Source organism: Biomphalaria glabrata, chromosome 7 (assembly GCF_947242115.1).
Source record: "Biomphalaria glabrata chromosome 7, xgBioGlab47.1, whole genome shotgun sequence".
Classification (NCBI taxonomy): Eukaryota; Metazoa; Mollusca; class Gastropoda; family Planorbidae; genus Biomphalaria; species Biomphalaria glabrata.
Genome location: NC_074717.1, coordinates 40,185,704 through 40,213,120, shown reverse-complemented (window position 1 = coordinate 40,213,120; position 27,417 = coordinate 40,185,704). Strand labels below are relative to the sequence as shown.

The 27,417-nt window shown below is 34.2% G+C and overlaps 2 protein-coding genes across 10 annotated transcripts; one reads left to right on the top strand and one right to left on the bottom strand.

Annotated features, from left to right (window-relative positions):
- Positions 1-991: 991 nt before the first annotated feature.
- Positions 992-14,717, top strand: LOC106077915 (cilia- and flagella-associated protein 418-like). Of its 9 annotated transcripts, XM_056034560.1 has the most exons (8): positions 1,050-1,071; positions 1,808-1,931; positions 2,166-2,372; positions 7,855-7,933; positions 9,855-9,922; positions 10,936-11,001; positions 11,904-12,052; positions 14,021-14,717. In XM_056034560.1, the coding sequence occupies exons 3-8, from the start codon at positions 2,224-2,226 to the stop codon at positions 14,122-14,124; spliced, it is 615 nt and encodes a 204-aa protein (XP_055890535.1). In that variant the 5' UTR covers positions 1,050-1,071; positions 1,808-1,931; positions 2,166-2,223; the 3' UTR covers positions 14,125-14,717. The 9 variants fall into 9 exon arrangements, with proteins under 9 accessions (XP_055890536.1, XP_055890531.1, XP_055890532.1 ...); XM_056034561.1 differs by lacking the exon at positions 1,808-1,931 and having other exon boundaries at positions 992-1,071; positions 2,222-2,372; XM_056034556.1 differs by lacking the exons at positions 1,050-1,071; positions 1,808-1,931 and adding an exon at positions 1,007-1,049 and having other exon boundaries at positions 2,222-2,372.
- Positions 14,718-14,857: 140 nt separating this feature from the next.
- LOC106077914 (kelch domain-containing protein 4-like) lies at positions 14,858-23,884 on the bottom strand. The gene is made up of 13 exons (XM_056034554.1): positions 23,676-23,884; positions 21,657-21,748; positions 21,429-21,507; positions 20,754-20,852; positions 19,846-19,982; positions 19,379-19,471; positions 19,088-19,180; positions 18,575-18,708; positions 17,955-18,103; positions 17,130-17,221; positions 16,557-16,878; positions 15,534-15,750; positions 14,858-15,129 (listed from the first exon to the last, which is right to left on the bottom strand). Exons 1-13 carry the CDS (start codon positions 23,787-23,789, stop codon positions 14,927-14,929), a joined length of 1,824 nt encoding a protein of 607 aa, XP_055890529.1. The 5' UTR covers positions 23,790-23,884; the 3' UTR covers positions 14,858-14,926.
- Positions 23,885-27,417: the final 3,533 nt, after the last annotated feature.

The following is a 27,417-nucleotide window of genomic DNA, read 5'->3' as shown; positions in this document are numbered from 1 at the left end:
AACCACTTTTCCATTTCTGTTGTTTTTTTTTTTTTTGTATTATAGCCAGGGCTTGATTAAAGCTTGCAGCCTGCTAAGTGGGTGGAATTTGCCCTCCCTGGTGGGCCAAAGAGTTTGCAATTGTGTAGCCAGTCACACCTATGTGACTCGGTACCAACTGCATTATTACAGGGGTGCCATAGCGTTGTTTAATGTTATGTGAAGCCATATTATGATGACAGTGTTGATATTGGGGGGCCATGGTCCGGGGCTTTGCAAAGCCTGTAGTACAGATTTTGAGTCAGTGACCACAACAATCTGTGTTGCCCTCAAATGTCCCTCGACGAGTTGAGAGTCAATTACTTTTAAGGCTTCACAGACTGCCATGGTCTCCGCATCAAAACTGCAAACACTACCACATGGTCCAAAGATTTTGACTGTGTAAGAGCCAAGAAAGTCGATGTAGACTCCATAGCCTGCTCTTCCAGAATCTATTGATCGAAATCGCCCCGATGAATGCTTATCCGCTCAGATAGAAACGGTCGTTAGAGGAGACGATTAGGACAATATATAGGGAAGCAAAAAAAACAACACACAAAAAAAAAAACATCTCCCTTTTGGGTTGCCTAAGGACAGAAGCCATTGCACTTGGCGGGGATGGAAGAAAACCCCAACAATCATGTCACTATCCACACATCATTCCTCAAGGGGCCGTTTTTTTTATAAATATTATTATTTGATTATATGGCGGATACCTGCATCTGCTGATGTGGTACAGAGAAGGAATATGGCGGAGTTTCCTCTGTGTCTTCGTCTCGATGGTACCTGGTTCGAAGCTGGGATGTAATAATCTTCAATACATCCGATACATGTAAAAAAACCTAACAAGTAAGCTAATAATATTTATCTAAATGATAACATTTTCACGCTAACAGATTATCATTGTCATGATTATGTGAATGTGATTGAAAATGTTTGATTGTATCGTTGTCGGTGATCCGAATAAATTTTAAGAATCTGAAAAATAAAAACACAGTTCGGAATGGTCACAAATGGCGTAGTATACTATAGTAACCATAAACAGATGAACACGTACCGTAGTCGTAGTTTCGGCTAGCTAAAAATTACTTAAATTTCAACTAACTAAACGTTATTAATTTAATGACTTTCGCACATTGAATGATTTGCAAGGCCATTTTCTTCATTCCTGTTACTTCAAACATGTAGATCTAATCTAGAGCCAGAAGAGACACAAATTCAAATTGATTGAAATTCAAATCAAATTAGAATCTAGATTATAGATATAGAAATAGAATGTACATATCTAGATCTAATTGATTATTATATGATTATAGATGTAGATCTAAATAAAAAAAATTATTATTGAAAATCGAGGAGTTTAGACTCACTACTTTTGTTACTAGTCAGTGAGAATTCAGTTAGATTCATAACAAACGAATCGAATGTTCAATTATGTTCACATTTGATTAAATAATAAATCTAGATCATTAGAGTAACACCTTTATTAATTTTAAAATCATTAAATTTAGAGACCCTTCACTTCAGAATTACAGATAAGTAAAAAAGTAGCTATTATTACCACTATTATTATAATTATATTCAGTATAAATTATAGTAGACTACTTAAAACACTAAACCATAATCTTCAAATGCAAAAATTTTTAACAAAACTTTAAAAAATAACCAGAAAGACACAAAGATCATAAAAATCACTTTATTAAAGTATGATAAAGGCACATTCCTTGTTTCATATGCTAGGACAAAGTTGTACAAATACTTATTATGACTTATACTCCCTTTTTCCTAGTGATTAGTGCCATTAGCATGGAATGGGTTGCCTTAGTCATCCAGGAAAACCAGTCATTGATTAACATGCATGACTGGATTGAACTAGGGACATACTTAGGATGCAGTCATCTTCATTTTTTGAAGTAATGTCTGTATTTCATAAAATAAGATTAGATCTATTAAAAAATTAATACATTTCTAGATTTCTGATTTCATTTTCAGAAGTGGTAGAACCTAGTAGATCTAGATCAAATCTACTAGATGAGTAGATCTAGATTCTAGAGTCACCTATACTTTGCCTATAGAGACTAGATCAGTAGATCTAAATTTTATATCTAATCTACATTTTACCAATTCTACAATCATCTACTATCTAGAATTTAGAGAATCTAGCTTGATCTATATCTAGATTTCTAGTTGCTTCTACTTCTAGCAATGGATAAAGTAGACATTGATGAATTATTGGATGAAGTTGAAACAAAATTTGTCAAACCATCACGACCACCCTCGACTAGATCTAGCTCTGTTCCTAATAAAAAACTAGAGAAAAAAACTGTTGAAAATGATGACAATAAAAAGAACAGGTACATTTACTATTTAAATAGATTATTTATGTTATTAATTCTCTAACACACTTAAATAAGTTTCATGAAAATAAATTATTTTAAATTTATCATAAAGTCAACACTCTGGCTAGCAATAAGGAGGAACTTCTCAATACTATGAAGAGCTAAAGCTGAGCTGGTTCAGTCACATTGTAAGACATGATTCATTGTCAAATGTCATCCTTCTGGGTATGGTGGAGGGAACACAAAGAAAGGGTCGTCCAAAGAAAAGCTGGCTGGACAACATAAAAGAATAGACTGGCAGCTCTCTTAATATCCTATTTAGAATAGCTACTGACCGGGAAAAATGGATGGATCTGGTTATGCCAACTGTCACAGCAACCCTACAACTAAAGTCAAGTGACAGATGATGAGATAATGAATGTCAGGTAGCTTTTTGAGTTTGGTGAATTTAGGAGCATCCTGTTACCTGAAAATCAGAATCCCAGTTTACACTAAGATTTGAACCTGAGACACCTCAGTTTTGAAGCTTTAGAAGCTATTTACCTCTGAGACAAGGGCTAATAAATATATCCCCATAAATTTGGCATTAAATGATTGTCATTGTTTTCACAGTAAAATGGTATAAAATAGTAGATTTGTTAGTAAAAATAATAATTAATGAAGTTTCCTGATGTGAAGTGTAAATGGTTGGGTTGGAACTTGTAGTAGAGCTTTAAATAGGTGACAGTAGGTCAAACCATCTGACTACAAATTAAATTTTTAAAAATTTATTTTCTTTTTGATTACATTCTTTTAAATTTATCTTTTTCAAATGTCATCTTTATCCATCTGTTGTTTTTGTGTTTTTTTTTGTACACACTTAAAAATAGCAGTCAACATTTGTATATGAAAGTTTGTATGCAGGGATTATCTTTACAACCGGAGAATGAGTACTGAACCTTCAAAATTATATTTTCAAGATTTAAGAAATATATGAAATGGATAGAATTTAGTTTCAGCACCTTGGGGGAGCTACCACCTTCTACCAAGCGCGTCCCCAGGTGGCGGATAGGGGAAAGACCCTTAGATATAAGGGTTAGCTGTGAATAGCAAATAAACAGCCGCGGACCAACTGGTTTGCAGTCATGGAGGATGAGGTGAAGTATTCCAGTGGTTAGAATATTTACTAAAAACATCTCAGAAATCCAGGGAAATGATTGCAAAAAGCGAGTATAGGGCGCTCTAACTCTAAACCCGGGTAGATGAAACCCGTTAGCTAGGGATAGCAGTTCATCTAGGAGAGAAAACTCCGAAAATAAACACCTGCTGCCTTGCAGATGATCTTGGTTGATCAAAGGCTATGGGAGCACACCCAGAAAGAAAAGCAGGCTGAAGTCGGAGTCAATGGGCCTCCTGGCGCATAACACATTGACACGCAACCTCATCTATGTTGGAGTTCAGTAACGATTCTAATAGATGTGGCGTCCTGCCTGTGGAATCCCGCCGCGCAGGTAGGGGGCCGGGCTCTCCGCCTCGAAGGAGCCCACACAAGCGAGCTGGTGGTTCTTCTATCTCTGCCTGTGGAGCCAGGAGCAGGGACAAGAAAGTAAATACTACTGGCCAACACTCCAAGACCAAAAGTCTAAAAATCTTACAATGGAACGCAGAGGGCATCCAAAAGAAAAAAGAAGCTCTAAAAATATTTCTGCATGAGAAAGAAATTGATGTAGCTTGCATCCAAGAAACTCATTTGAACAGTAATCTTCGTTTCTCCATTAGAGGCTACACCTGCATCAGACAAGATAGAGAAATCAGACCCAAAGGAGGAATCCTCACCCTCATTAAAAATGATATCCCTACCACAGACATAATTATGCCCAACTCCTCAGAATCAGAAATAATGGGAACTAAGCTAATTCTCCCAGATGGAAATATTAATCTATTTAACTGCTACTTCCCACCAGACAAGGAAATAGAGATTGACCACATTCAAATACCTGACCAAGAAGACTGTCTAATCCTAGGAGATATGAATAGTCACTCTCAGAGCTGGGGATACCCAGACCTAAATGCCAGGGGAGAAGAAATTGAAGAATGGCAAGCAGAGAACAGACTTATCTTGCTAAATAAACCTGAGGACAAACCAACCTTTTTTTCAAGAGCCTGGCTAACATCAACCACTCCAGATCTAGCCTTTGCAACAGACAACTTATCCAAAAAGTGCACTAGAGAAGTTGCAGACCAGCTAGCCACCAGCGACCACAGACCCATATTGATCAGTATCGATACCTCCTTCAAAATATCAGAAAACTCCACCATCCCCAGATGGAACTACAAAAAAGCCAACTGGCACCTATTCTCAAAGCTCACAGACCTATATACAACTTCAATAAACTGCAAAACAAATCAGGTTAATAAGTCATTCTCAGCTTTCTCCAAAGCAATACTCCTAGCAGCTAAGGAATCAATTCCTAGAGGAGCAAGAAAAGATTATATCCCCAACTGGTCTGATCACCTTCAACAACTCCACAATGCCACTATTGAAGCCAGAAACACAGTAGAAAATAACCCTTGTATAGAAAATAACATAAATCTAAAAGCAGCTAACGCAGTTTTCAGGAAAAATTACCTTTCCGCCATGAGGAAAAGTTGGCATGAAAAAACAGAACAACTAAACGTAGATAGAGATGGCCACAAACTCTGGCGTATAGCCAAATGTCTCAACCAGGAAGAAAACAGAACAACTCCTATAGTAATAGAAAAGGACAACAAACCCCTGAAAGGCCAAGAAGCAGCAAATGAATTCATTAAGTTTTTCCAAAGCGTAGGACAAATACAAATTAATGAAAGTAGAAATAAAGATGTAAACTCAGAAATACAGGATAAATTTAAAGAAAACAATCCAGCTTACTCCTTGGGAATGACCACTAATCTTAAAATGAAGGAACTAGATGAATCCCTAAAAGCCCTCAAACCAAAACAAGCCCCGGGCCCAGACAAAATATCAAATGACATGCTTCTTCACTTGGGTCCTCAAGCCAAAAGAAAACTGCTACAATTATTCAATGCTAGCTGGAAATCTGGCAGAATTCCAAACATCTGGAAAAAAGCCATTATGATCCCTATACTAAAGCACGGCAAGCCAAGAAATAAACTGGATAGCTACCGTCCCATCAGCCTCACTAGCTGTACCTGCAAACTGATGGAAAGAATGATAAACAGAAGGCTGACATGGATCCTTGAGTCAAATAACCTACTCACTGAAGCCCAGGCTGGCTTTAGAAAAGGCAGATCAACAGAAGATCAAATTGCCTTCATCACACAAGAAATAGAAGACGGCTTTCAAGAAAAGAAACCAACAACAATTGTGTGGGTTGACTTAGAAAAAGCATTTGACAAAGTCTGGGAACAAGGTCTCTTGCTCAAGCTAATCCAGCATCACATATCCCACAGAATGTACAACTGGATAAAGGAATACCTAAATAATAGAAAAGCCTTAGTTTGCATGCAAGGACAAAGAAGCCACACAGTGGGTATAAAAAATGGTGTCCCCCAAGGAGGAGTCCTATCCCCAACACTTTTCCTAATATTCATAAACGATCTAAATCAAAACCTACCCAAAAAAGTTAAGAGCAGCATGTATGCAGATGACCTTGCCTTAATTAGCACAGAAGAATATGTAGGAACATCGAAATTTCGATTACAAGATGCTCTTGATAAACTCAATAATTGGTCCAAAGACTGGGGCATGTCCATTAACACAAAAAAGACAACATATACCATATTCTCACTGTCAACAAAACAACAAACAATAAAATTAACATTAGATAAGGAAGCTTTAGAAAAAAATGACAGCCCTACTTATCTTGGAGTCACCTATGACCCGAGACTAACCTGGAAAAACCAAATAGATAAAACACAGAGTAAAGGCATCCAGAGACTATCCCTCTTGAAAAAATTAGCTGGCACAGATTGGGGAGCAAATCACAACATCCTGAAAAAGACCTATACCAGTTATGTAAGACCTGTACTAGAATATGGTGCCACAGCATGGGGCTCAGCAGCCCAAACCAACCTTAGAAAAATAGACAAGGTTCAAAATATTGGTCTAAGGATAATGACAGGAGCAATCAAAACAACACCCATAAGAGCTATGGAGGAAACCGCTGCCCTGATCTCTCTGGATGAAAGAAGAGAAATAAAAATCCTTTCCCAATTCACAAAATTGGAAACCTTGGAGAGGCACCCACTCAGAACAAAAATCCACAAAACTGGCACAAAAAACCGTCTCAAAAGGACCAATTTCATACAGGAATCTCTAAACCTAAAAAAGAAACACCAACTTGAAAAAATTACTCTGGAATCCTCGATACACTATAATGAATCTCCACCCTGGGACGAAAGCCCTCTTCCTACTATAAGGGACCATATTGAAAACATAAAAAGAAAATCTGATTACAGACCAACAGAGCTCAAGGAAATAGTGAACTGTTTTCTACATACCAATTACCCTAGCAATCAGTGGATCAGAGTTTACACGGATGGCTCATCCCATAAAGCCACCACAAATGGAGGAGCTGGAATACTTATCGAATGGCCAGATGGAGGAAAACTAGAAAAATCCTTTGCAACTGGAGAGCTCTCTGACAGTCACAGAGCAGAAAGGGAAGCACTAGCACTAGCTGCTACCATGCTAGCAAATCATCCAAGTTCCCCTCACAGTCAGATTGTCTTTCTAACAGACGCAAAAACAACCCTCCAAAGCCTGCAAAACTCTGATTCCCCTTATATTAAAAACCTCAGAACAGCACTCACAAAGCTCAACCACAACAGCAAAAAAACTGTCATTCAATGGATACCAGCTCACATACAACTAGCAGGAAATGAGAAGGCTGACACACTCGCCAAGAGTGGGAGAACAAACTCACAAGTAAACTCTGCTCTCTATCCAGAAGAAATGAAGAAATTAATTGTAGATAAAATAAATGAGAAATGGACGAGCTCCCATCCAAATCACAAGAAAGATGATGCTTACTATAAGCTATCCCGACAAGACCAGCGTCTAATCTTTCGACTCAGGACCGGACACAACAGAATGCGACAACACATGTTCCGGAAGCTCAAAATTGGAACCAGTGAAATCTGCCCATGTGGAGTATCACCAGAAAATGCCGACCACGTCCTCCAAAACTGCTCTCTCTACCAAGAGGCCCGTATAAGACATTGGCCCCAAATCACCCCAATAGAAAGAAAACTATATGGAGAGCTCCCTGATTTGGAAACCACTGCGCAGTTCATCTCATGTATTGGTCTAGTCATATGAACACTCCAACATAACAATGAGAACGATGAAGAAGAAAGAAGTTTCAGCACTCTTTAATATCATACCAAATTAGATTATGTAAGAAAATACAAAACTATATGATACATATATTTTTAAAAAATGTTTTAAATGTCCATTATTATATGACTATAGATAACAATAAACTGCTTACCATTTTATAATTTCTCATTTCAGCAAGTGCTCTCTTGATTCATTGATCAATGACATTCTTGATATAGATATAGACGAAAGTGAAGATACTACCTTGGGGAGTGTAAGTTATGTTGTTTCAGTGATAAAAACATGTCTTTTGTTTTAGTGATAAAAACATGTCTGTTGTTTCTGTGATAAAAACATGTCTGTTGTTTCAGTGATAAAAACATGTCTGTTGTTTCAGTGATAAAAACATGTCTGTTATTTCAGCAATAAAAACATGTATCTGTTATTTCAGCAATAAAAACATGTCTGTCTTGTCATGTGTTAGACTGTCATCACATTGGTCCCAAGTTACAACATTAAAAAGTTTCCCCTTTCAGACCTTGTGATCTATGGGGCAGATGATGTAAAGGTCATCTGTTTATATGGCCCACAGCTAACAAGAGTGTCATGTGGCCAGCACAACGACCAACTGCCTTTACTTTTCCCTAACTAATGTTAGGTACCCATTAGAGCTGGCTGGACTCAGAGATGTCCAAAGATCCTGACATTAAAAATTCCAGTCCTCACCAGGATTCGAACCCTGGACCCTGTTTTGGAAGCCAATTGCTTTACCTCTCAGCCACCATGCCTCCAAGTTCCAACATTGCCCTCTATTATTCACTGCCATCATAAATGAGGTTTCTGTAGGATTTAATAATCATCATTTCTGAAGGGATGTCTGAAAACTATATGCCAAATATTTTTAGTAGGATTAGGTTTACAATATGAATCTATTAATATACATTTTATACATAAAAGCTACAACTGAAAATTCCAAGCTGAGTGCACATATAAAAGGGAAGCACTCAATTTTGTAAAGGGTTTGGACTTTTTTCATGGAAATAGCAAAGTAAAGGTGTTTCATCTTACTAGATTACAAATAGAACTACTAAAATTTGTGGACCAATAAAGAGTGTGCTTGTGGGAGAGGCTGTTATATTATAGCCCATACCATTCATTCCATTGAAGGATGTTCTGAACAAAATGACATACCAAATAAAATTGTCGGGGATAGTTGAACTTGAAACTCTTGAAACTCCAATGTCTCAGAAGCTCCAAACACACTGGGTAGAGATGTGGCAGAAGACTGAGTACACAAAGGGCATCCACCATTTTTCTTCTCTATACAAGCTAACCTCGCTGGACTCTTGAGGAACAGCATGTGGATTGTTGACATGGTTGTCAGAGCTACATTCTCTCTCACACCTTCTTAGGCACCCCTTTGAATCTAGTTTTGCTACTGGTCTTATTGATTCTTCTTACAACTATTTCCATCTGGGTGCCCCATTGAGGCTGGAAACTAACATACCAACTTTTAAAATGGTATCAGGTAGTGTGATTATGTTATCAAGATTTTTGTTGTTTGTTTGTTGAGATTCTTGAAAAGACAAACACAAAAAAAAAAACACAATTTAGTTGCATTTTCTTTCTTTGTAAAATATTAACTAATCAAACAACAAAAGTTAACATATTTATTCATAATTAACTAGGCTATATGCTACTTGAATTTGATAACAAAATATTTCCACTGTTTATTCCAAACAAAAAAGGAATGACCTTGGTGATTGCAAAATGAGATAAAAATAATGTCATTTTGAAAAAGCCTCTAGAGCATAATGGTTGAGTGGTAAAGCACTTGGCTTCTGAAACAAGGGGTCTTGAGTTCATATCCTGGTGAAGATTGGTATAATGAACTTTGGGATTTTTAGAATGCCACTGAATCCACCAAACTCTAATAGGTACATGACAATAGTTAAAAAAAGTAAAAAGGTAGTTGGTCACTGTGATGGACACATGACACCATTGATATTCCTTACCCTTATATTATCTACCTCATGAATCAGGGGAATTTTACTTTTTTTTTATAATTATGAAATCCATATTTATGTTGATGAATGATGATATGTTGTTGAAAAAATTATAGTGATGTAAAGTGATATTAAGTAATATCTTAGATTGTGGTGAAATTCATCTAATTAATAAGATTTAATTTTTAGAGCTGCTCAAGAAATAATTCAAGATTATCTGCAACAGAAGATGGGAAAAAATCAGAGAGATTCAGAAGGTACTTGCATTTTAATGCTAGATGGGAATTTCCATTGGCATCTTTACTGACACCTGTTTTAAGTTAATATAACATGGTTATATTTAATAAATTCTAGTAGATTATGAAGTTTATATATGTTGCAGCCAAGTTCTTTGGCTCTATGTGCATTTTATTCAGCTATAATGATAATTTAAACATTCAAATCTAAAAAATCTGGGTTATGTAGAAGTTAAAGGTGAATCAGTGTTTGGTATGAAATAAAGTTGGTATGATATATTACATTTAAGGTTTTGCTAGATATTACAGTTTAAAATCATATAGAGCATTGGTATTTTTTTATGACATCACTGAATCCACTTAGATCAAAGATTAGCTGATATCTCCTAGGGACGTGAACAAAGCTTGGAAAGAATTGGGCACCACCATGCATTTATTGCCCTTGACACACAACAATTACAAGTCATCAAAATGCCCACCAACCAAATTACAAATTACTTTGCTTGCTTTTTAAATTATGATGAATAGGTCTATTATTAAAATTGAGTTTTACCTTGTAATTGGTTGAGCTGACCTGTACAGTGTCGCAGGCAACTCACTGTGTTGCAATTACCTTGATCCATAATAGTTACCAAAAGAACAAGCTGAGATGTAAATTGACAGGATTTCGAGCCAAAGCATATTTTAGCTTTCTAAAGATTTTGTAAAGTGGTATGTATATATGAAAGTTGAAAAAGTCACTCACAGCTTAATGCTATGTAAAAGCTAATTTTTTTAAAATACAAAGCAATTTTCTTAGGTCATACCACAAAAGTGCACCATACACCAGATCACATAAAATTTAAAAAACATTGAAGCAAATATTTTTATAAAAAGGTTTCAGCTGAAATGCATATATAGAGCTTCTATGGCAGCTAAGCAGTAAAGCAGGTTGCACTGGACTGTCTTTATGTCAGATATATTTTTAGTGGAATTAAAGAAGTTTATACCCTTTCCTTTTACATTCAGATTGTGTATACATATATTTTTTTAAGATGTTTGCCTGTTTTTCTTGGTGGTAGTTCAGATGGGACTGGCATTGGAACAAGTATAAATAAAAGGTAATGTTGATGGTCTATTTTGTTGATGAGTGCATGCGAGTCCATATGACACAACAACAGAATGAATAAAGAATATACTTAATAACGCAGGCTGATAACTTCAACAATTTAATAAACAATAAACAGGGCACAGTCCTCTGTCGTCGCTAGCCTAGCGTCGTCCTCTAAGGCGTCTTGTCCGTTATTCTTCTTGTTCGTAATCCTGCTCTTTTATTACTCGTCACATTACTTAGGAAAAACCCGATTAACATCAACTTCTACGCATCTTGTGTCATTACAGTAAATAAGAGAAATATTGCTGAAATCTGAAATAAGTAAAAACCATGATTTAATTTTACATATGGCATGCTTTTGTCTGTTTACACTGTGTCATAAATTATGTAATATTTAAAGATTTGCTACCTATAAACACATAATTTTAAGGTCCATTCAAAGGGTGGTTGGTTTTGCAGTTAAAATTTACCTTATCATATTTAGTGATTGTTTAAATGCTAAAGCTAAAAATTGTATGACTTTTCTTGTTAATTGAGAATCTAGGTATCTGGCAGGGTATTTATATGAGTAGTTTTCAGCATTGGTACAGTTGCAGAGGTACATTTTTAAAAATGTCCGTTTAGCTTTGCTGCAGCACAGGGGATGCTTTTACTTAATTGTGAGCCATTACACAATACAGTGTGGTGGGATTTTGTTTTTTGCAATTTTCCAAGTGGTACAGTCAAATATTCATCATTACTAATGATGTTTTAAGCATAATTTAAATTCTTCTCAACTAGGTATTCTATTCTTAGAAACCTTTCATACAGTATACATACAATTATGTAGATGACACAATTCACAATAAGTTGTAATAAAATGAGACTTAGAGAATTGATTGCTTTATGTGTGTGTTACATTTTTTCAAGGCCATGTGATCAACTTCGTTGCACATCTTGTGATTTTAAAGTCTGTTACTTTGAGAACAGATGTTGGCACAAAGATACAGATTACCTCTTTCTTAGAAACAATGTACCAGACTTAAAGAAGTTAGAACCTAGACTTGGCAGGAAAACAGGTAAATAAACAAATGTCAAAATAGGTTATCCATTTTAAAAAAATCATCTTTCTTGATCTTTTAATCAGTTGGCGGCCACATGATATCTTAATTAACCATTGTTGAGCTAATAATTCTAAGGTCTTTGAACAAAACTTCCTTAACTTTTACATAAAATAATGATTCACTTAATACTGATGAATATTTCTTTATTTTTTTTATGTACAACTTTCTTCACCATTTTTATAAAGCTTATATTAATTCACTCTGTATGCCTGGTAGAAAGTGTGTACATGTTATTTCTCCCACACCCATTCTCAGATCAAGTTTAAACTCTGCACAATTACTTCTTGGCATAAAGTAACCAATTAGAAAATTAATTACTGGTAACAACAAGGGAAACTAATTCTTCAGCATTCACAGATATGGCTAAATTTGTCAGATTTAGTCCCCTTAAATAATTGTTAACGTTATTTCTCCCTCACATAATCTCCAATCTAGTTAATACTTTAAACAATTATTTATCGTACCTAACAAAACATGAACCAATAAACAAAAGTACTCAATGAGTCAATTAAATATTGGTAATTAATTATTTTGTTTGATATCAAATAAGGGAAATAACTAGTACATTACTGATATAGCTTTAAGGGCAGCGTTCTTCCCCTTTTGATAAGCTTTGTTTTTTTTTTAAGCATTTTTTATATTTTGCTACTTTAATAACTCATTTAATGGAATAGTTCAAGAGGAACACCACCTCCAAATTCCAGATCTTCACAGAATCTTTAAGCCTTTAATAATAAAATAACTTGAGACAGTATCCTCCAATGGAGCCAACAAATGTAAAAATGTCTCTAATCTCTCTCATTTTCCCTGTTCAGCTAGGCAACAGTATTGCAAGGTTAGTACTACTCATAAGATTAAATAATTTTTCTATATTGCATCAATCTGTTTGCCAACTTTAATCTTGTTAATTAGACACAAAAATAAACAGGGAAGGGAAATGGAAACATAATCCTTGAAGTAATCAAGTGTGAGAATTAGTAATAAGTGAATGACTCAGTATGGCAAGGACTTTTGATTTGAGAGGCATGTAGCTATTAGAGAGACACATTAGTATTCATCAATGAGTAATAATTGATTTTTTAAAACTATTACATAAGAAAATATTTTACTTAAATTTTGTTTCACTCTAGCATCTAACCTTTATTACTTTCACAGAAAGTTAATTATCTATCAAGAAAAAAAAAACTTTCTTTAAAAAACAAAGCTTGTACGAAGTGTAATTATATCAATTATTTTGGGTCAGTCATGTAATTAAATTTGTAATAGATCTAGATCATCAAGAATAAATCTGTGTGATTGATAATATTTTTAGCAATTATTTTTGTTTAGTTCTATTTCATGCTTTTAGCTTTCTCAATATGCTATGATCCTATTACTTATTGACCAGTTGAGAAAAAAAGGGGGTGGAGCAGGGAGAAAGAAAGGTGGTAATACACTAATTGATTATTAAAAACATTACACACAACAAAAAAAAAAAGGGGGGGGGGGCACATTGTATTGGAACTCATGGCTCAGGCTGATGCACTAACCACTCTGCTAGTGAGGTACTTATGACTAGAGAAAATTGTAGTCATATAATGTTTGTTTGAATTTAGAGCAGTGACATATAAAGGGGGCTAATTCATCTTATACCACTACTTCAGTCAAGTACAAATTCTTTCCCTTGTTCAAGATACCAAGCAAAATAATTAATTTCCAATAATTAATTAAATAGTTGGTTAATTTTTCTTTGATTCTTGTGTTGTCAGGTAAAATAAATAATTGTGCAAAATTTCAGCTTGATTGGAAATTGGGTGTACAACAAACATTTTACCAGACAGAGTGAGTTGATATAAGCTTTGTAAAAAGTTAGTTTTCATGCTGCCATGGTATTTGATAGTTTTAATAGCAAGATTTGGATTCTTATGTATCTTTCTATTCCAGGCTGCAGAGCCTACTGCTGTCAATGTAGCTGGAGGAATGTGCAGGAATTATGTGAACTCAGTGATCCCAGTTTAAAGTGGGTTTGTGGGAAGCATGCCTTGTGATGGCCTGATGTTACATTAAGACATTTATTACTTTTCATTCAAGATTGTGTCAACTGAACTGTGCTAGTGGGAATGTGCAAATATTGTTATTCTTTTCATCTTTCATCCAAATTTGTGGTGAATGCATTAATAAATTTATGGCAGCGTGTAAGATTATAATGGATCTCTTGAACTGTACGCCAACGATTACACTATCATATTATGCAATAACAGAGATAAGTATTTTTAGAACTGTTAACAATAAATTTGAACATACAAATTTGAAGTAGCAAGTTTTGATTAATTTAATGTTAAAATAATACATAAGAGTGCATAAGTTTAAAATGCTGGATGTGTTTTTCAGCTGCTTCTCTCTTTATCAAAAGTAGGAAAGGATGTGGCTGCAATATGTTTGTGTGTTTGACTACCATATTTAATAAGTGCATGAATAATGTATGGAACAAGAATGAGAAAAAAAGACATTTAAAGCATGAAACATTAAACAATTTGATTACATCCTGTAAAATTAGCACTTTTATAACTGTGAATAATTTCTCTATTGTAAGTTTGCTTCATTATGGTAGAACATTAAAACTACTTATAAAATCAAACTACCCATGGTGTGTATGTGTTTCTTGGTTCTTTGCATCATTTAAATGGAGTTCATAAGATCGAAGAATTTCACTTAGGCCTTAACACAAAGCAAAAAATTATACAATTAATAGTTCACTCATTAAAAAAAAAAGTCTGAATATGGAGACACATCATAGACTTTATTGCAATGAATGGATGTAGTTTATTTATAATGTCATGAAATAATTATTTATTTATCACAAGCCTCTTCACAAATGTCCTTGGCAAATCGAACTAGTCTCCTTTCACTCAAAGTTTCACCTTCCTCCTCATAGATCTCTCTAGCTTTCTGAATCCAATAGTCCTGACTCCGACTAAAATAGTCGCTTATGTGTTCCCCATCTTTCCTGTCAGGGGCATCTTCAAATGTAATTTCCATGCTTTCATCTGAGTCTAAAATAAAAGTTGATTAAAAGTTAACATTTAGCGCTATGGGTACTAATTATACTGGCATGATACAACATAAAAATAAAACTAAGCCATTTTATGAAGATTCATTTTTTTGTTACTCATAATTGCGTTCAGCCTTGACATTATTAAAATAATCTTAAAGATAATGCCAGTATACATACAAAGAACAGCTCCAATGGGTAAGGCACATAACTATAGACCTTACAACTATGTGTCCAAGAAATTTTAATTAGAGGCCTCCATTTAGTCATAGTATCTTACCATATCCCAATGTGTACAGCTAGAAAAAGGTTAATGTGTAAACTGCTACATAATGTAGCAGTTAATACTTCCCTTGCTCTAGCTTTCCCATAGTATAACAGACAAAACACATAGACCCCATTCACCTTCCTCTTGTTCATCTGCAGCAGCACCAGCTTCATCGTTACCACTTTCAGAAGACGAGTCAGAATCTTGCCACTGCTGCAAACTGCGGTCCTCAGCTACAATAACATTCCACTCATCCAGTTTGTGAATATCAAGAGAATAAAAGTCATTCAGAGTTACTTGTTTGTCTCCCTCTTCATAGATTCCTCCATACATGTACAGGATACCATCTTTTATCTGATTGGTGTATAAACAAAAGCTTATTAAAAGTTGGACAGACTTGAATCGCTAACACAATATTTTGCAAATCAAATCAATGAAAGTTCATCCCACAAATTATGACATAGCTTTTCCCAAAAATTGAATAATTTAAAACCACAAAACTTCTAAGTATAAAGTCTAGACATCTAGCTCCTTCTTCCTTATTGCTATTAGAACATGAAATGGGTTGCCTGAGTCAAAGCGAGGTGGAAATAGTGAAAATCTTAAGAGAGATAAGGACAATAAGAAGAATCATGAGCTTATCACTGACAAAATTTCACTACAACTTTATTTGTCAATCATTCTTTCTTTCGTTTATCTAGATATCACCATTGAATATGGGTGCGTCAATTATAACTTTGAGATAACTTTCTATTTATTCCTACACTGAACCCATCCTCTGGAGTGAATTTGTTTCAATTAATTAAGTTTAAACCCAGTCAAGACATTCAAGTGGCATAGGACCATCATCGGTATCTGTGTATATATTTCTAAGCATATTTCTACATGTGTACTTCTATATATTTTGTTTATTACTATTGCATATGTACACACAAATACTTGTTTATCAAAAGATCAAAGGACCAGGGAATTAAGTGACTAGGTGATGAAATGGCAGGGAATAAAGTGTCAGGATATGGTGCAATAATTATGACACTGCTCTTTATTGTAAGGGAGATCTCTGTTTATTGCTCTAAAAGAAAAATGTCTGCAATGTTTGACAATAAAAATAGATAGACTACTTGTCATTCTTGCCTCAAAAACTCTACTTTTGGACTTACAGCAATAGAAGGATTCATTCTCTTTGAAGGCCATAACTTGTCTACTTCCATAGTTGAGTTGCCTGTTTCCTGGTCATTATTTTTCTTACTTAGTGGGTCAGGTTGTGAATAGGTCACTGTGAACACAGATTCTTCTGCTGCAGTAGCTGCCACTGGAGCCGGGTCTTGGATCTCTAATTTGTCAACGCCCTCCTCAGCAACCTCCATCTCATCATCTTCTTCATCATCTTCATCTTCTTCCCCAGCAACCTCTGTCTCTGCTGTACCATCTTTCTTTTTCCTACGTCGCTTTTTTTTCTCTCCAACTGTTTGCTTGTTAGATCTGTAGAGTTAAAATAAGAGCACTAGATTACTTCTAAACCAAGTACCTGAAAAATAAAAATGTTATAGAAATGCACCATTCTTGCTATGGCCTTGATCAGTAGGATATAAATTAACTACCATGGGGTTGGTGCTCCATGAATGGAACATTCAGTATATATGACTTAACGATTCACACTTGTAGATAAAATCACTTATTTATTTGAGGTTGAGACTAATTGTATAATGATAAACATATAGAACATTAACTACCTTAACTGTACTGTAAACCATTTCCCTTTCTCTGAGTCCAACATCAGTAGATCATTGAAAAATGTGCTTTCAATATCCTCGTCATCTTCTTCCTAAAGAAATCATTTCATTTTGAACCAATGGATGGGAATTAATTGCTTTAAAAAACAAAAACAAAAAAACACAAATATCACAGAAATGTAGCTTTAGAATGACCTAATGTCAGAAGTAAAGGAACGACTAGCAGCAGGCAACAGAGCTTTCTATAACACATAAAACAATCACATACTTAATAGCAAACTTATATCTAAGAGAACAAACTAAACCATCACCAGACCTGTAGTCATATATGCAAGTGAAACCTGGAGGCTGACAAAAAACATAGAAAATTTGCTAAATACTTGGGAAAGAAAAATCCTCCGAAAAATTTATGGTGCCATACATGAGGAAACCAGATAGAGGTTTCGCACCAATCAAGAAAGACCCCTTCATAGTGATGGAAATAAACAGATTAAGTTGGGCCTTGAAAGAATGCTAGAGAACAGAGGAGCAAAGATTGTTCACAGGCAAAACCAAAAGGCAGGCACCCCAAAGGCAGACCATGAATAAGGTGGTTTGATGATGTAGATGCAGAACTAAAACATCTAGAAGTACAGGCATGGAGATATAAAGCACAGGATAAATCAGAATGAAGAGATGTTCTAAAGCAGACCAGAGTCCTCCATGGGCTGTAGCACCACTGTGATATTTGTTTTTTTTAACTATACTTAGCTATCACGTGCCCGGGAGGCGAGCCATGTTGCTTTACAGAATCCTAGAAACATAAATAACAACCATGAGACTAACCACATCATAAACTCCTCCAAATAGAAAAGCTTTGTTTCCTGGTGCCAATGCTGCAGACATTCCTGAACGAGCTGAGGGAAGGGCACCACTTTGTTTTATCTGCTGCCACTTCCATTTTAAACTTGCCTCCGAGGAATCTTCTTGTTTTTCTGTCCAATGTAAACATACAATAAAATAGTTGTAAAGTTATACCTAATAATTTCAGTCTATAAAAAATCGTGAATTATTGAATTGAAAGTTTAGACCCAAGTAATGACATGACTGCTTGAACTTTCATCAAAATAGAGAACTTTCACATTTTCCCTACACAAACCTATGTTAAAAGGAAAAGTAAAAATTAAACTTTTCTAGTTTAAATACAGACTACATAAAAAAAAAATTGACCTTCAATATTTTAGGTACTAGGTACCCATTCAGATAAGGACCCAAATAATTTCAGGCACCCATTAGAGTAAAGTGGACTTACGGGCATACTAAAAAAAATCCTGAATTATGAAACAACCAGAATTCAATCCTGATACCGCCTCAGTTCAAAAGCTAAGCACTTTACCACTCAGCCATTTATAGTACTGATACTATAATAAAAGCTTACATCACATTAGTTTTTATGTTATACTTACTGTCTTGTATAAGTGCAAACATGTCTGAATGTGTGATGCCTTTATCAACGTCTTTCTTGACTTTGTCTTTACTGTAGCCTCCACAAATAATGATTTTATTCTGTTCAACTATTGGTAACAACAAACACCCTGACCTATAGAAATGCACTTAAGATTTAATTGACATCTTGACATGATTCAAATTTTTAAAAATTCATTTATAACCATGAATGTATTCAACATAGACATAAATAAATATAGACTGGCCGATAAAAGAGTTTTATGAAACGAAAATTTGTGACTTGCAATTTTGTGTACTTTATTATACAGCATTTATAAGCAGTGTAGTTTTGTTTAATCTCTAAAACTGAAGATCATGCAACTTTTCAGAATTCGGAAAATCAGACAACAATAGATATACATGTTTTCAAGTTACATAAAGTTATTTCCTTTTTCCAGTCTATATTTATATATGTCTATGGTATTCAAACAAACAAATGAAATAAAAACTATAAATTGATCGAAAGTACAAACCTTGGTGAAGGACCATTTCCAGTTGGGTTTAATACAGTCCATTTGTATGTTTCTAGATCAAAACTATACACATCATTAAAGTATTTGTAGTCTCTAAAAAAAAAGAAGTTAATATAGCATTTAAAAAATGATAGGTAAAACCAAACCATAAACATGAATAAAAAAATAATAAAATTAGGAAAATAAGAGTGAGGAGTAAACATATTTTAAAACAGTTAAGAAAATCATTTATGCGTTATATTTGAAATATTTTTCTTTTCCAAATATTTTCTAAAAAAAATCAACACATACCTGTTGTTATCGTGAAAACCACCAAAAACTATTATTTGTTTTTTAATTGCAACCATTCGATGTCCACTTCTTGCTGATGGACCACCTGCCGCTCTAAGAAGAATTATTCAAGAAATTTTAAAATGTTTTTCCATACATACATTGTGTGTGTGTTTATATAAGAAATATCCACTATAGCTGCAGACGTTGAGGTTTCCCTGCAACTAGGTAACATTGAACAAGAGAAATAGGTGTAATTGGCAGCTTTCTGGCGTTAGATAGTATAACAAATGAAATACAAAAAGACAAGCGATGCTCATACAATTATTGCTCCTTTAGTTCAAGCCTATTCATGCATAATGCAATCACCTTTTTTAAAGCAAAGATATGTGAATTTAGAAAATAGGATGATGCTTATAACAGACTTTGAAGGAGGAGCTTTATTATACAATGATAAATAAAAGAAAAAATGTAAGCATCATTCATACTTTATTTGTTCCCACTTTTTCTCCTTGAGATTCAAGCACCATAGGTCTTTGTAGTGATAAAACTGATTTTGTGTATGGCTGGAGAATTCTCCACCAAAAATCCACATCTGGCCACCTTGATGTGAAACTGTTACTGACTGCAAACAAGTTTTAAAAAAATATTTCTTTTGTTTACTCATTTAGTTACAGGCACTTTGATTTAAACATGTCTTTTTTTTTCTTTTTGGGGTGGGGGTGGGGGGTGTAAGTGAAAGCTAAAAATCAATTTTTCACACTATACTAATATGATTAATATCAATTAATGTTTAGTTGAATTTAAGAATAATAGGATTGCATAATAATTATTTACAAATCTGAACAGGAGTTGTTTTTTTTAAATTAAAATAAAGAAAAAAAAAGATTTTTTTTTACTACCAATTATAAAAGCATAAAATATTAATTAATTATTAATTAAAATTGTCTGCAATCATGCAATTGTGAGTAAATTTTCTTCTAAATATTTTCAAACAAACTTATGCTTTTTAATTTTTAGTATCATTTTTTTAAGAACTACTCCATCTTTTATTTTAATAATTTATCTCAATTTTATTTTCCAATTTGAGAGTCATTATATTATAACAGTATTTAAATTATCACCAAAAATTCAAAAGAAAATTTGACCTTCAGACGCAACATTTACAAATAATGGTAAAATAATTAAAACAATTTGATTTGTTTTGAAAAAAATGGCTGAATCATGTGGTATGCACACTGGACTTATGTCATGGTAGACCCAGGTTCAAAAATGCCAACTGCCATTCTCTACTGTCTTATGGGAGGTTTGAGCTAGGATATAATAATGCACAGATTGAAGCATTGTCCAAAACACATTTAGCAATCAAATAAAAAAAAAATGAAATAGTAATTACCTGATGAGCACTACGAGGGGGAGGAGAGTTTGGAATGGAGATTTTCAGCCATTCATTCTTCTTGATTTGGTAAATATATAGGTCATTATACATATACATCTGTCAAAAACATATATAACATTACAGCTAATTATATAGAAATACAAAAGAAGTATATTAGAACTAATAGTGCAAGCAGATTTATTAACAATATTTATAAACGTTTAAGTCCACCCCCCACCCCCCCAACTTTCAAATCCAGAAACTATTGCTACCTTTTTTTTTAGGGGCAGAGTTTATGTTTCTAGATTTATTTAAATAAATCAACATTTTTTATTATATAAAAATTAATAATGTTTCTCACTAAATCAATATCATCTAAATTTCATTTCAAGAATAGTATGAAATCTTAACCATGAATTCTTCTATTATTTAAGTTTAATAACAAGATCAGATGTTAAAATAGCTTGGTTAAGCCTTTGAATTAAACCATTACAAACTATTTTACAAATATAAGTTAATAATGCCTACAGTTGAAGTGACTTATTTTCCTTGTCTCATACCCAATTATAATAAATGGCCAGATCCTTTATATTAGGGAAATAGAATTCAAAACAGTTTCCAAACGTAATTGAGACTCATTAAAAAGATAAAATCTCAATGAGCAGAAAGGCAAATCAAAAACACATTTCTTACTTTATTCCCAGTGAAGTATTCCCCTCCAAACATGAGAAGCTCATCTTTTTCTGGGTGTGCCACTAAAGAAATATTGCATCTAGAAAATATATAGACATGGTACTAGTAAAAAAAAAAAAAAAATTTATTTCAACATTGTAATATATTTATATAAACATAAGACAACTCAGCTGGAATCAACATCTGGGTGACACTAAAGCATGTCACAGAAGGCAATACTATACAAACCTTGGGGATGGGGGTGCTGTTTTCTCTTCTATGACATTTGTTTTTCTTCTGTCTTGTTCTTGGAACTCTGCTATTAATTTTTCAATGTCCTCCTACATTAAACAAAAAATCAAGCTCTGATTATTTAATGTATTTTAAAGTGAAAGTTCTTTACTTAAAATATGGATCTAGAATCTAGTAGAAGAATTTAGATTTATAATAATTGACATTGCCGTACCACTATCTTATAATTTTAAAAAATTTGAGCTGGAAAAACAATGAAAATATGGGAACCTTGGCTTGTAGATTAAGCGTTTATGGAAATTATCTAAAATAACAATATACCCCATTGAGGCATTGTCATATCAACCAAGGGAATAATAACAACTGACCTCACAGATACCTTCAAGGCCCTTTTCATTCCTAGGAACATTCTCGTTGCCTGTAACAGGGCAGTACTTCTGCAGACCTGCCACATCACCAGAAAATTCCTTGGTGGAAACTGATAAAGGGACTACAATGAATTTTGTTTCCCTTTAACGAAACTCGACCCTGGCTTCGCCAGAGAATGAATACTCTCTCTTTTATAATAATAATAATCTTTATTGTCCGTATGGAAATTTGTCTTACAATTTGTGCATTACACCAAGCAAAAATCATTATAACTATAAGAAACCAAAGTGTACATTCACACCACACTAGTTACACTAGTAGTAGACCAGTAGTACTAATAAATAATACTAATACTATAATTAAATATAATAAAAAAGTAATATTAAATATTAGCATCACGCAAAAAGAAAGTTGGTGCGTGATTATTATTATACTAATAATAGTTTTCCTTCAAAGATTTACTGTAAACCCCCTTAACTTCAGAACTTTCTTGTTTCATTTTTTTTAGCGCCCCCAAAAACAAATAATACAGACGTTACTTCAAAAAAGAAGATGATTTAGATTATGTCCTATGCGTCATGCATGTGTAAATTATATAAATGTATAAATTATATCTAGATTTTTATCATCTAGATCTACATTGCTTTTGTACAATACTTAACTTAACCATACCGTATTGTATACTCGGTGTATGCTCAGTATTTTATTTATTAGTATTTATTAGTATTTATTATTATACCATAGACTGTCTATACTAGATCTAGTAGTGTAGATTCTAGAACTTGAGGTAAATAAGTATATAATTAACTAAGTAACTAATAGTCTTAATTATAGACTTTAATAGACTAATGTCTAAAACTAAAGAAAGACTTGATTCAAATCAAATACTAGTGACGACCACTGACTGTACTAAATCATAAATGTATTACTAAAATTAAAAATAATAGTTTACTAGATTACTAGATTCTAGTAAATCTAAAGTAATCTAGACTGTCTAACTCTAGACTAACTGTGACTCTACTAGCTAATTAGGGGTCTTAGGAACCTCTAAATCACTCATCACTCACTACTCACTGTCACTTGACTCTACTTGTCTACTACTCTACTAGAGTCTCTAGTCTAGACTTTCTAGTCTCTACTACTACTATTCTCTAGTCTCTAGATCAACAAGGTAATAATCTAGACTAATATATAATAATAATTTTAAATTTATATAGTAGATCAAATAAGTATTAGTTAGACTATAAATTATAATTAATTAGTATTACTCAATTACTTAGGATTACTAAATTTTTATATTACTAAGAATAAGTCTAAGTCACTAAATTCACAAATCATCCAAATGACTAGATCTAAATTAGACTGTCGTCTAAGTCTCTAAGTCAGTAAGTGTCACTAAGACTAAGTCTGACTAAGTCTAAGTCCTGACTAAGTCACCGTTCACTTACTAGTAACTAGATTCTAAGTGTCACTAATCACTAATTAAATAAGTCAGTAAGTTAGGCCTGAGTAACACAGTAAGTTATGAGTAAGTTGAGCAACTAAGATTTACTAAGTCCAAGTTAAGTCACATAACTTTCACATAATCATAAGACAAGTGTGACTAGATTCTAATTACTAATTCTAGATAGCTTGATATTACAATACCTCTCCTTTCAATGCTAATTCCTTTTTGGAACGTTTTTCTGCTTTCTTCTCTGTCTTCTGTTCTGTTTTTTCTTTACCCTTTCCTTTCTTATCCTTCTTGTTTTTCTTGCCCATGTTTAAATCGCATTTGATTGTTCAAATTGTTGGTATATAAAAAATATATCGAAAGTGCAACTACTTTCGACACTTCCGCATCCTGTGTATGAAAACCACGTGCTATATTAGCGTCGCGCAAAAAGAAATTCGGTGCGTGATTGTTATTATAGCTTTCCTTCAAAGATTTACTGTAAACCCCCTCAACTTCAGAACTTTCCTGTTTCACTTTTTTAGCGACCCCGATTAGTTTTGTGTGATCCTCCAGTCACATTTATCTTTCAAAAATTGAAAGTATATTGAAAACTAATTTCTTGATCTTTTGCAGCTAGCAAAATTAGGGTGAAACTTCTATTTTTTATTATCTGAAAGCGAGTTTAAGTTTTGTTCTAAAACTAAAAGAGTATAGGTTATACATTTAACAAAAGTAAGCAAACGTTGTTTAAAAAAACAACTTTTAACTATTAATAGCCTACATGTAGGAAAAAAATTAAGTCAAAAAGTTGATTATTTACTATAAACAAACGTTATTGTTATTTACCAAAATAATGTTTCTATAATTCTCACTTTCTGTTATAAAAGCTTCTAGCAATTTACGACATTCGTTTTTGTATGTATGCTAAATTTACGACTTTTTTAACATTTGTAAGCATTGTTTTGTGATATTAATATTTATCTAAGCCAGTGCCTTATTAGACTACCACAAAAGGGTGACCTATCCTAGGACATGATGAGAGATTGGCCGTTCAATAACCATTAATTAGAGGATCGTTCAATTGCATTTTCGTATCTTATCTTATACGCATTTGATGTGTCAACCTGACGTTTGTTCCTGAACTAATGCAATTTATGTAAATTAAAAACAGTAGTGGACCTGGAACTGTTCCTAGAGATACGCATTACTTTTATTGGTGTTGATTTGGAGCCATTCGTTATTACAGTTCGTTTTCTTACTATTGGGAAATCCTGAATCCATTAATATTAGGACAGTCTCACATGGAACTATATCTTTCATGGGCGTAGCCAGGGGGGGGTTGTTGGGGTTCAAACCCCCCCCCCCCCGAAATGAAATCCCCCCCCCCGCAGGGGGGGGGACGGAATTAAGTGACTGATTTTTGCTTTCATTTTGTTTATTTTAGGTGAGATTTTAATACTAAATCATCACTTACCACAGCACATCCGAGGCAGTTTTGAGTTAAAAACCCTCTACCAGGGGGTTTTGAGATTTAAAAAAACCCTATCAGGGGGTTTTGAGATACAAATCTCTCTACCAGGGGGCTTTGAGTTTAAAACCCCCTGCAGGGGGTTTTGAATTTTAAACCCCCTACCAGAGGTTTTTGCAGTTAAATCCCCCTCTTCTATAAAACAAAACAAAAAAAAATGCAAACAACAATCCCCAAATTCCAACAGCAGAGTTGAGGAAAATTTTGATTTTAAAACCCCCTCCAAAATTTACGATAAACCCCATCTTCAATATAAAAAAAGCAAATTACACACTCAAAATTCTATGAGCGTAGCCAAAGGGGTTTTGAGTTTAAACCCCTCCCCTCCCTCCAGTTGGGGTTTGAAGCTAAAAAGTACCTCTTCAATATAAAAAAAAGCAAATTACACACTATAAAATCCATGAGCGTAGCCAAAGGGGTTTTGAGTTTAAATCCCCTTCCTCCAGATGGCTTTTTCTTTAAAGTTTAAAACCCCTCCAGATGGTTTTGAGTTTAAAATTCCCCTACAGAGCGTTTAGAGTTGAAAACCTCTCTCTTCAATATAATTTTAAAGCAAACTACAGTCACCAAATTCTATGATCGTAGCTAAATGGGGTTTTGAATGAAAAACAAAACAAAAAAACTCGAGATTTCTTAGTTTAAAACCCCTCAACAGATGATTTGACGAAAAAACTTTCCTTTTCGATATAAAATCTAATGCGAAATACAGGCATGTAATTCCAAGCGCGTAGTCAAGAAAGGTTACAAATTTCTACCAGTGGCTTGGGCTCCATTAATAAAGTGTGAATAGTCTTCTGCCGAAATTGAAAATCATTAAATGTGTCTCAACAAAGATGGCTAAGACAGATTTTAGGAGTCAGTCATAGAGATCGGGTCTAAATCAAAAAAATCATATGCCGAACTGGGAGTCGAATCCTTAGTAAGGTTGTGATAGAGCGTCGCATGAGGTTTTGCGGGACGTGTTCTCACACAAAATGAATTGCGCAAAATAAGAGTTGCGGAAACAGCTTACCGGAAAATGCGCCGAACGGCGCGAGATGGTCTAAGTCAGTAAGAATAGCACATTAGGTTTTTGAAATAAAACTTTTTAATAGCAAGATAATGCACTGTAGATACCTCAGAATATGCATTTTGTTGGCTTACAAAACCAGAAATAGTGCTCGGCGGCGGGGCTTCGCCCCGCGCTGGGGGAGCGCTGCGAACTCCCCCAGACCCCCTTGCTAGCAAGGGCGGGGAGTCTACAATAAATAATAAACGTCTTCCGAAAGGGTCAGAATGTAATAAAGATTAATTATGTACACACACACACACACACATATATATAATTTTTTTCCGCGAGGGGGGGGGGGGTCGGGGGGAATCCCCCCCCCTAAAACCCTCCCCGAAAAAAAATCCTGGCTACGCCCATGATATCTTTACAAAAAATCAGTTAATTAGAACACGTGAATAATTAAAAATGTATTAATAATAGTATTATAATACTAACAACGAAATGAATATATCTCCACATTACGCAGTATCATGCAGGTAGTCACTCCTCCCCCCCCCCCCCCCCCCAAATAAATTATGTCGACAACACTTTCGTCTCCCGCACATTTATTTTGTCAGGAGGAAGGATATTTTATTGTAGTTGTTGATATTATAGTTTTTTGGTTCACAGATTAAGATATTCGCGCTGAAAATAGTGAGACCAATTTTGGAGCAGCTTCTGAATTTGTGTTTCCACACACATTTTCTTTGTAATTTTTTTTTTTTGTAGGTCGCAACAAAGGTCAAATACGCGTATCTGTCTAATATAAATTAGACATATGTGGACTTACTGCGCCAACCATTTGATCCATTCCGATTCATGGGAAGATTAGCTTATCCAGCTTTGGTTCATATACGCACATTGCGTTCTTTTAAACTTTCGCTGTTTGTACTGAGGTCTGGCCAACTTATGCTTATGATTAATCACAGGCACGTTTGGTAAAAAACTTTCGAGAAGCCTTATAGGTATCTATACATAGTCTACTTGCTTTCTGTAGGCCTACTGCACTGCTCCTTAATCTTTGGACACGGAGATTATATAGTTTTAATATAAATCTTCAACTTTCAGCTATATGTAATAAATTGCATTACATATTTGAAGTAAACATAAGTCATAAAAAAAAAAGAAATAAAACAAGGTTACAAAAATGTTTTTTAAGTGGAAACACAAACTCAGAATTGGCCCTCTAAATGGTCCACTCAAGCAGGTAAAAGGGCATCTTTCAATAGCCTATATTCAGCAAGAATATCAGTAACTATGAACTAAAAATTATCAACAACCACAACCCTATCTCTGACAATGCAAAAATACGTGTACGAATCGAAAGTTTTGCCGATATTATTATATTGGTATTTGGTAGGCCCATTGATGACATAATACCACATAATACGAAGAC

Bases quoted from the DNA above. Each gene is read 5' to 3' on its own strand.
- LOC106077915 (XM_056034556.1), top strand. From the start codon at position 1,022: ATGGTCACAAATGGCGTAGTATACTATA. The intron at 9,923-10,935 runs GTACTTGCATTT...TATTTTTTTAAG, and splicing joins AAATCAGAGAGATTCAGAAG to ATGTTTGCCTGTTTTTCTTG. The intron at 12,053-14,020 runs GTAAATAAACAA...TTTCTATTCCAG, and splicing joins TAGACTTGGCAGGAAAACAG to GCTGCAGAGCCTACTGCTGT.
- LOC106077914 (XM_056034554.1), bottom strand. From the start codon at position 23,789: ATGGGCAAGAAAAACAAGAAGGATAAGAAAGGAAAGGGTAAAGAAAAA. The intron at 18,104-18,574 runs GTAAGTATAACA...TACATTGGACAG, and splicing joins GTTTGCACTTATACAAGACA to AAAAACAAGAAGATTCCTCG. The intron at 15,751-16,556 runs GTAAGTCCAAAA...TACACCAATCAG, and splicing joins GAATGAATCCTTCTATTGCT to ATAAAAGATGGTATCCTGTA.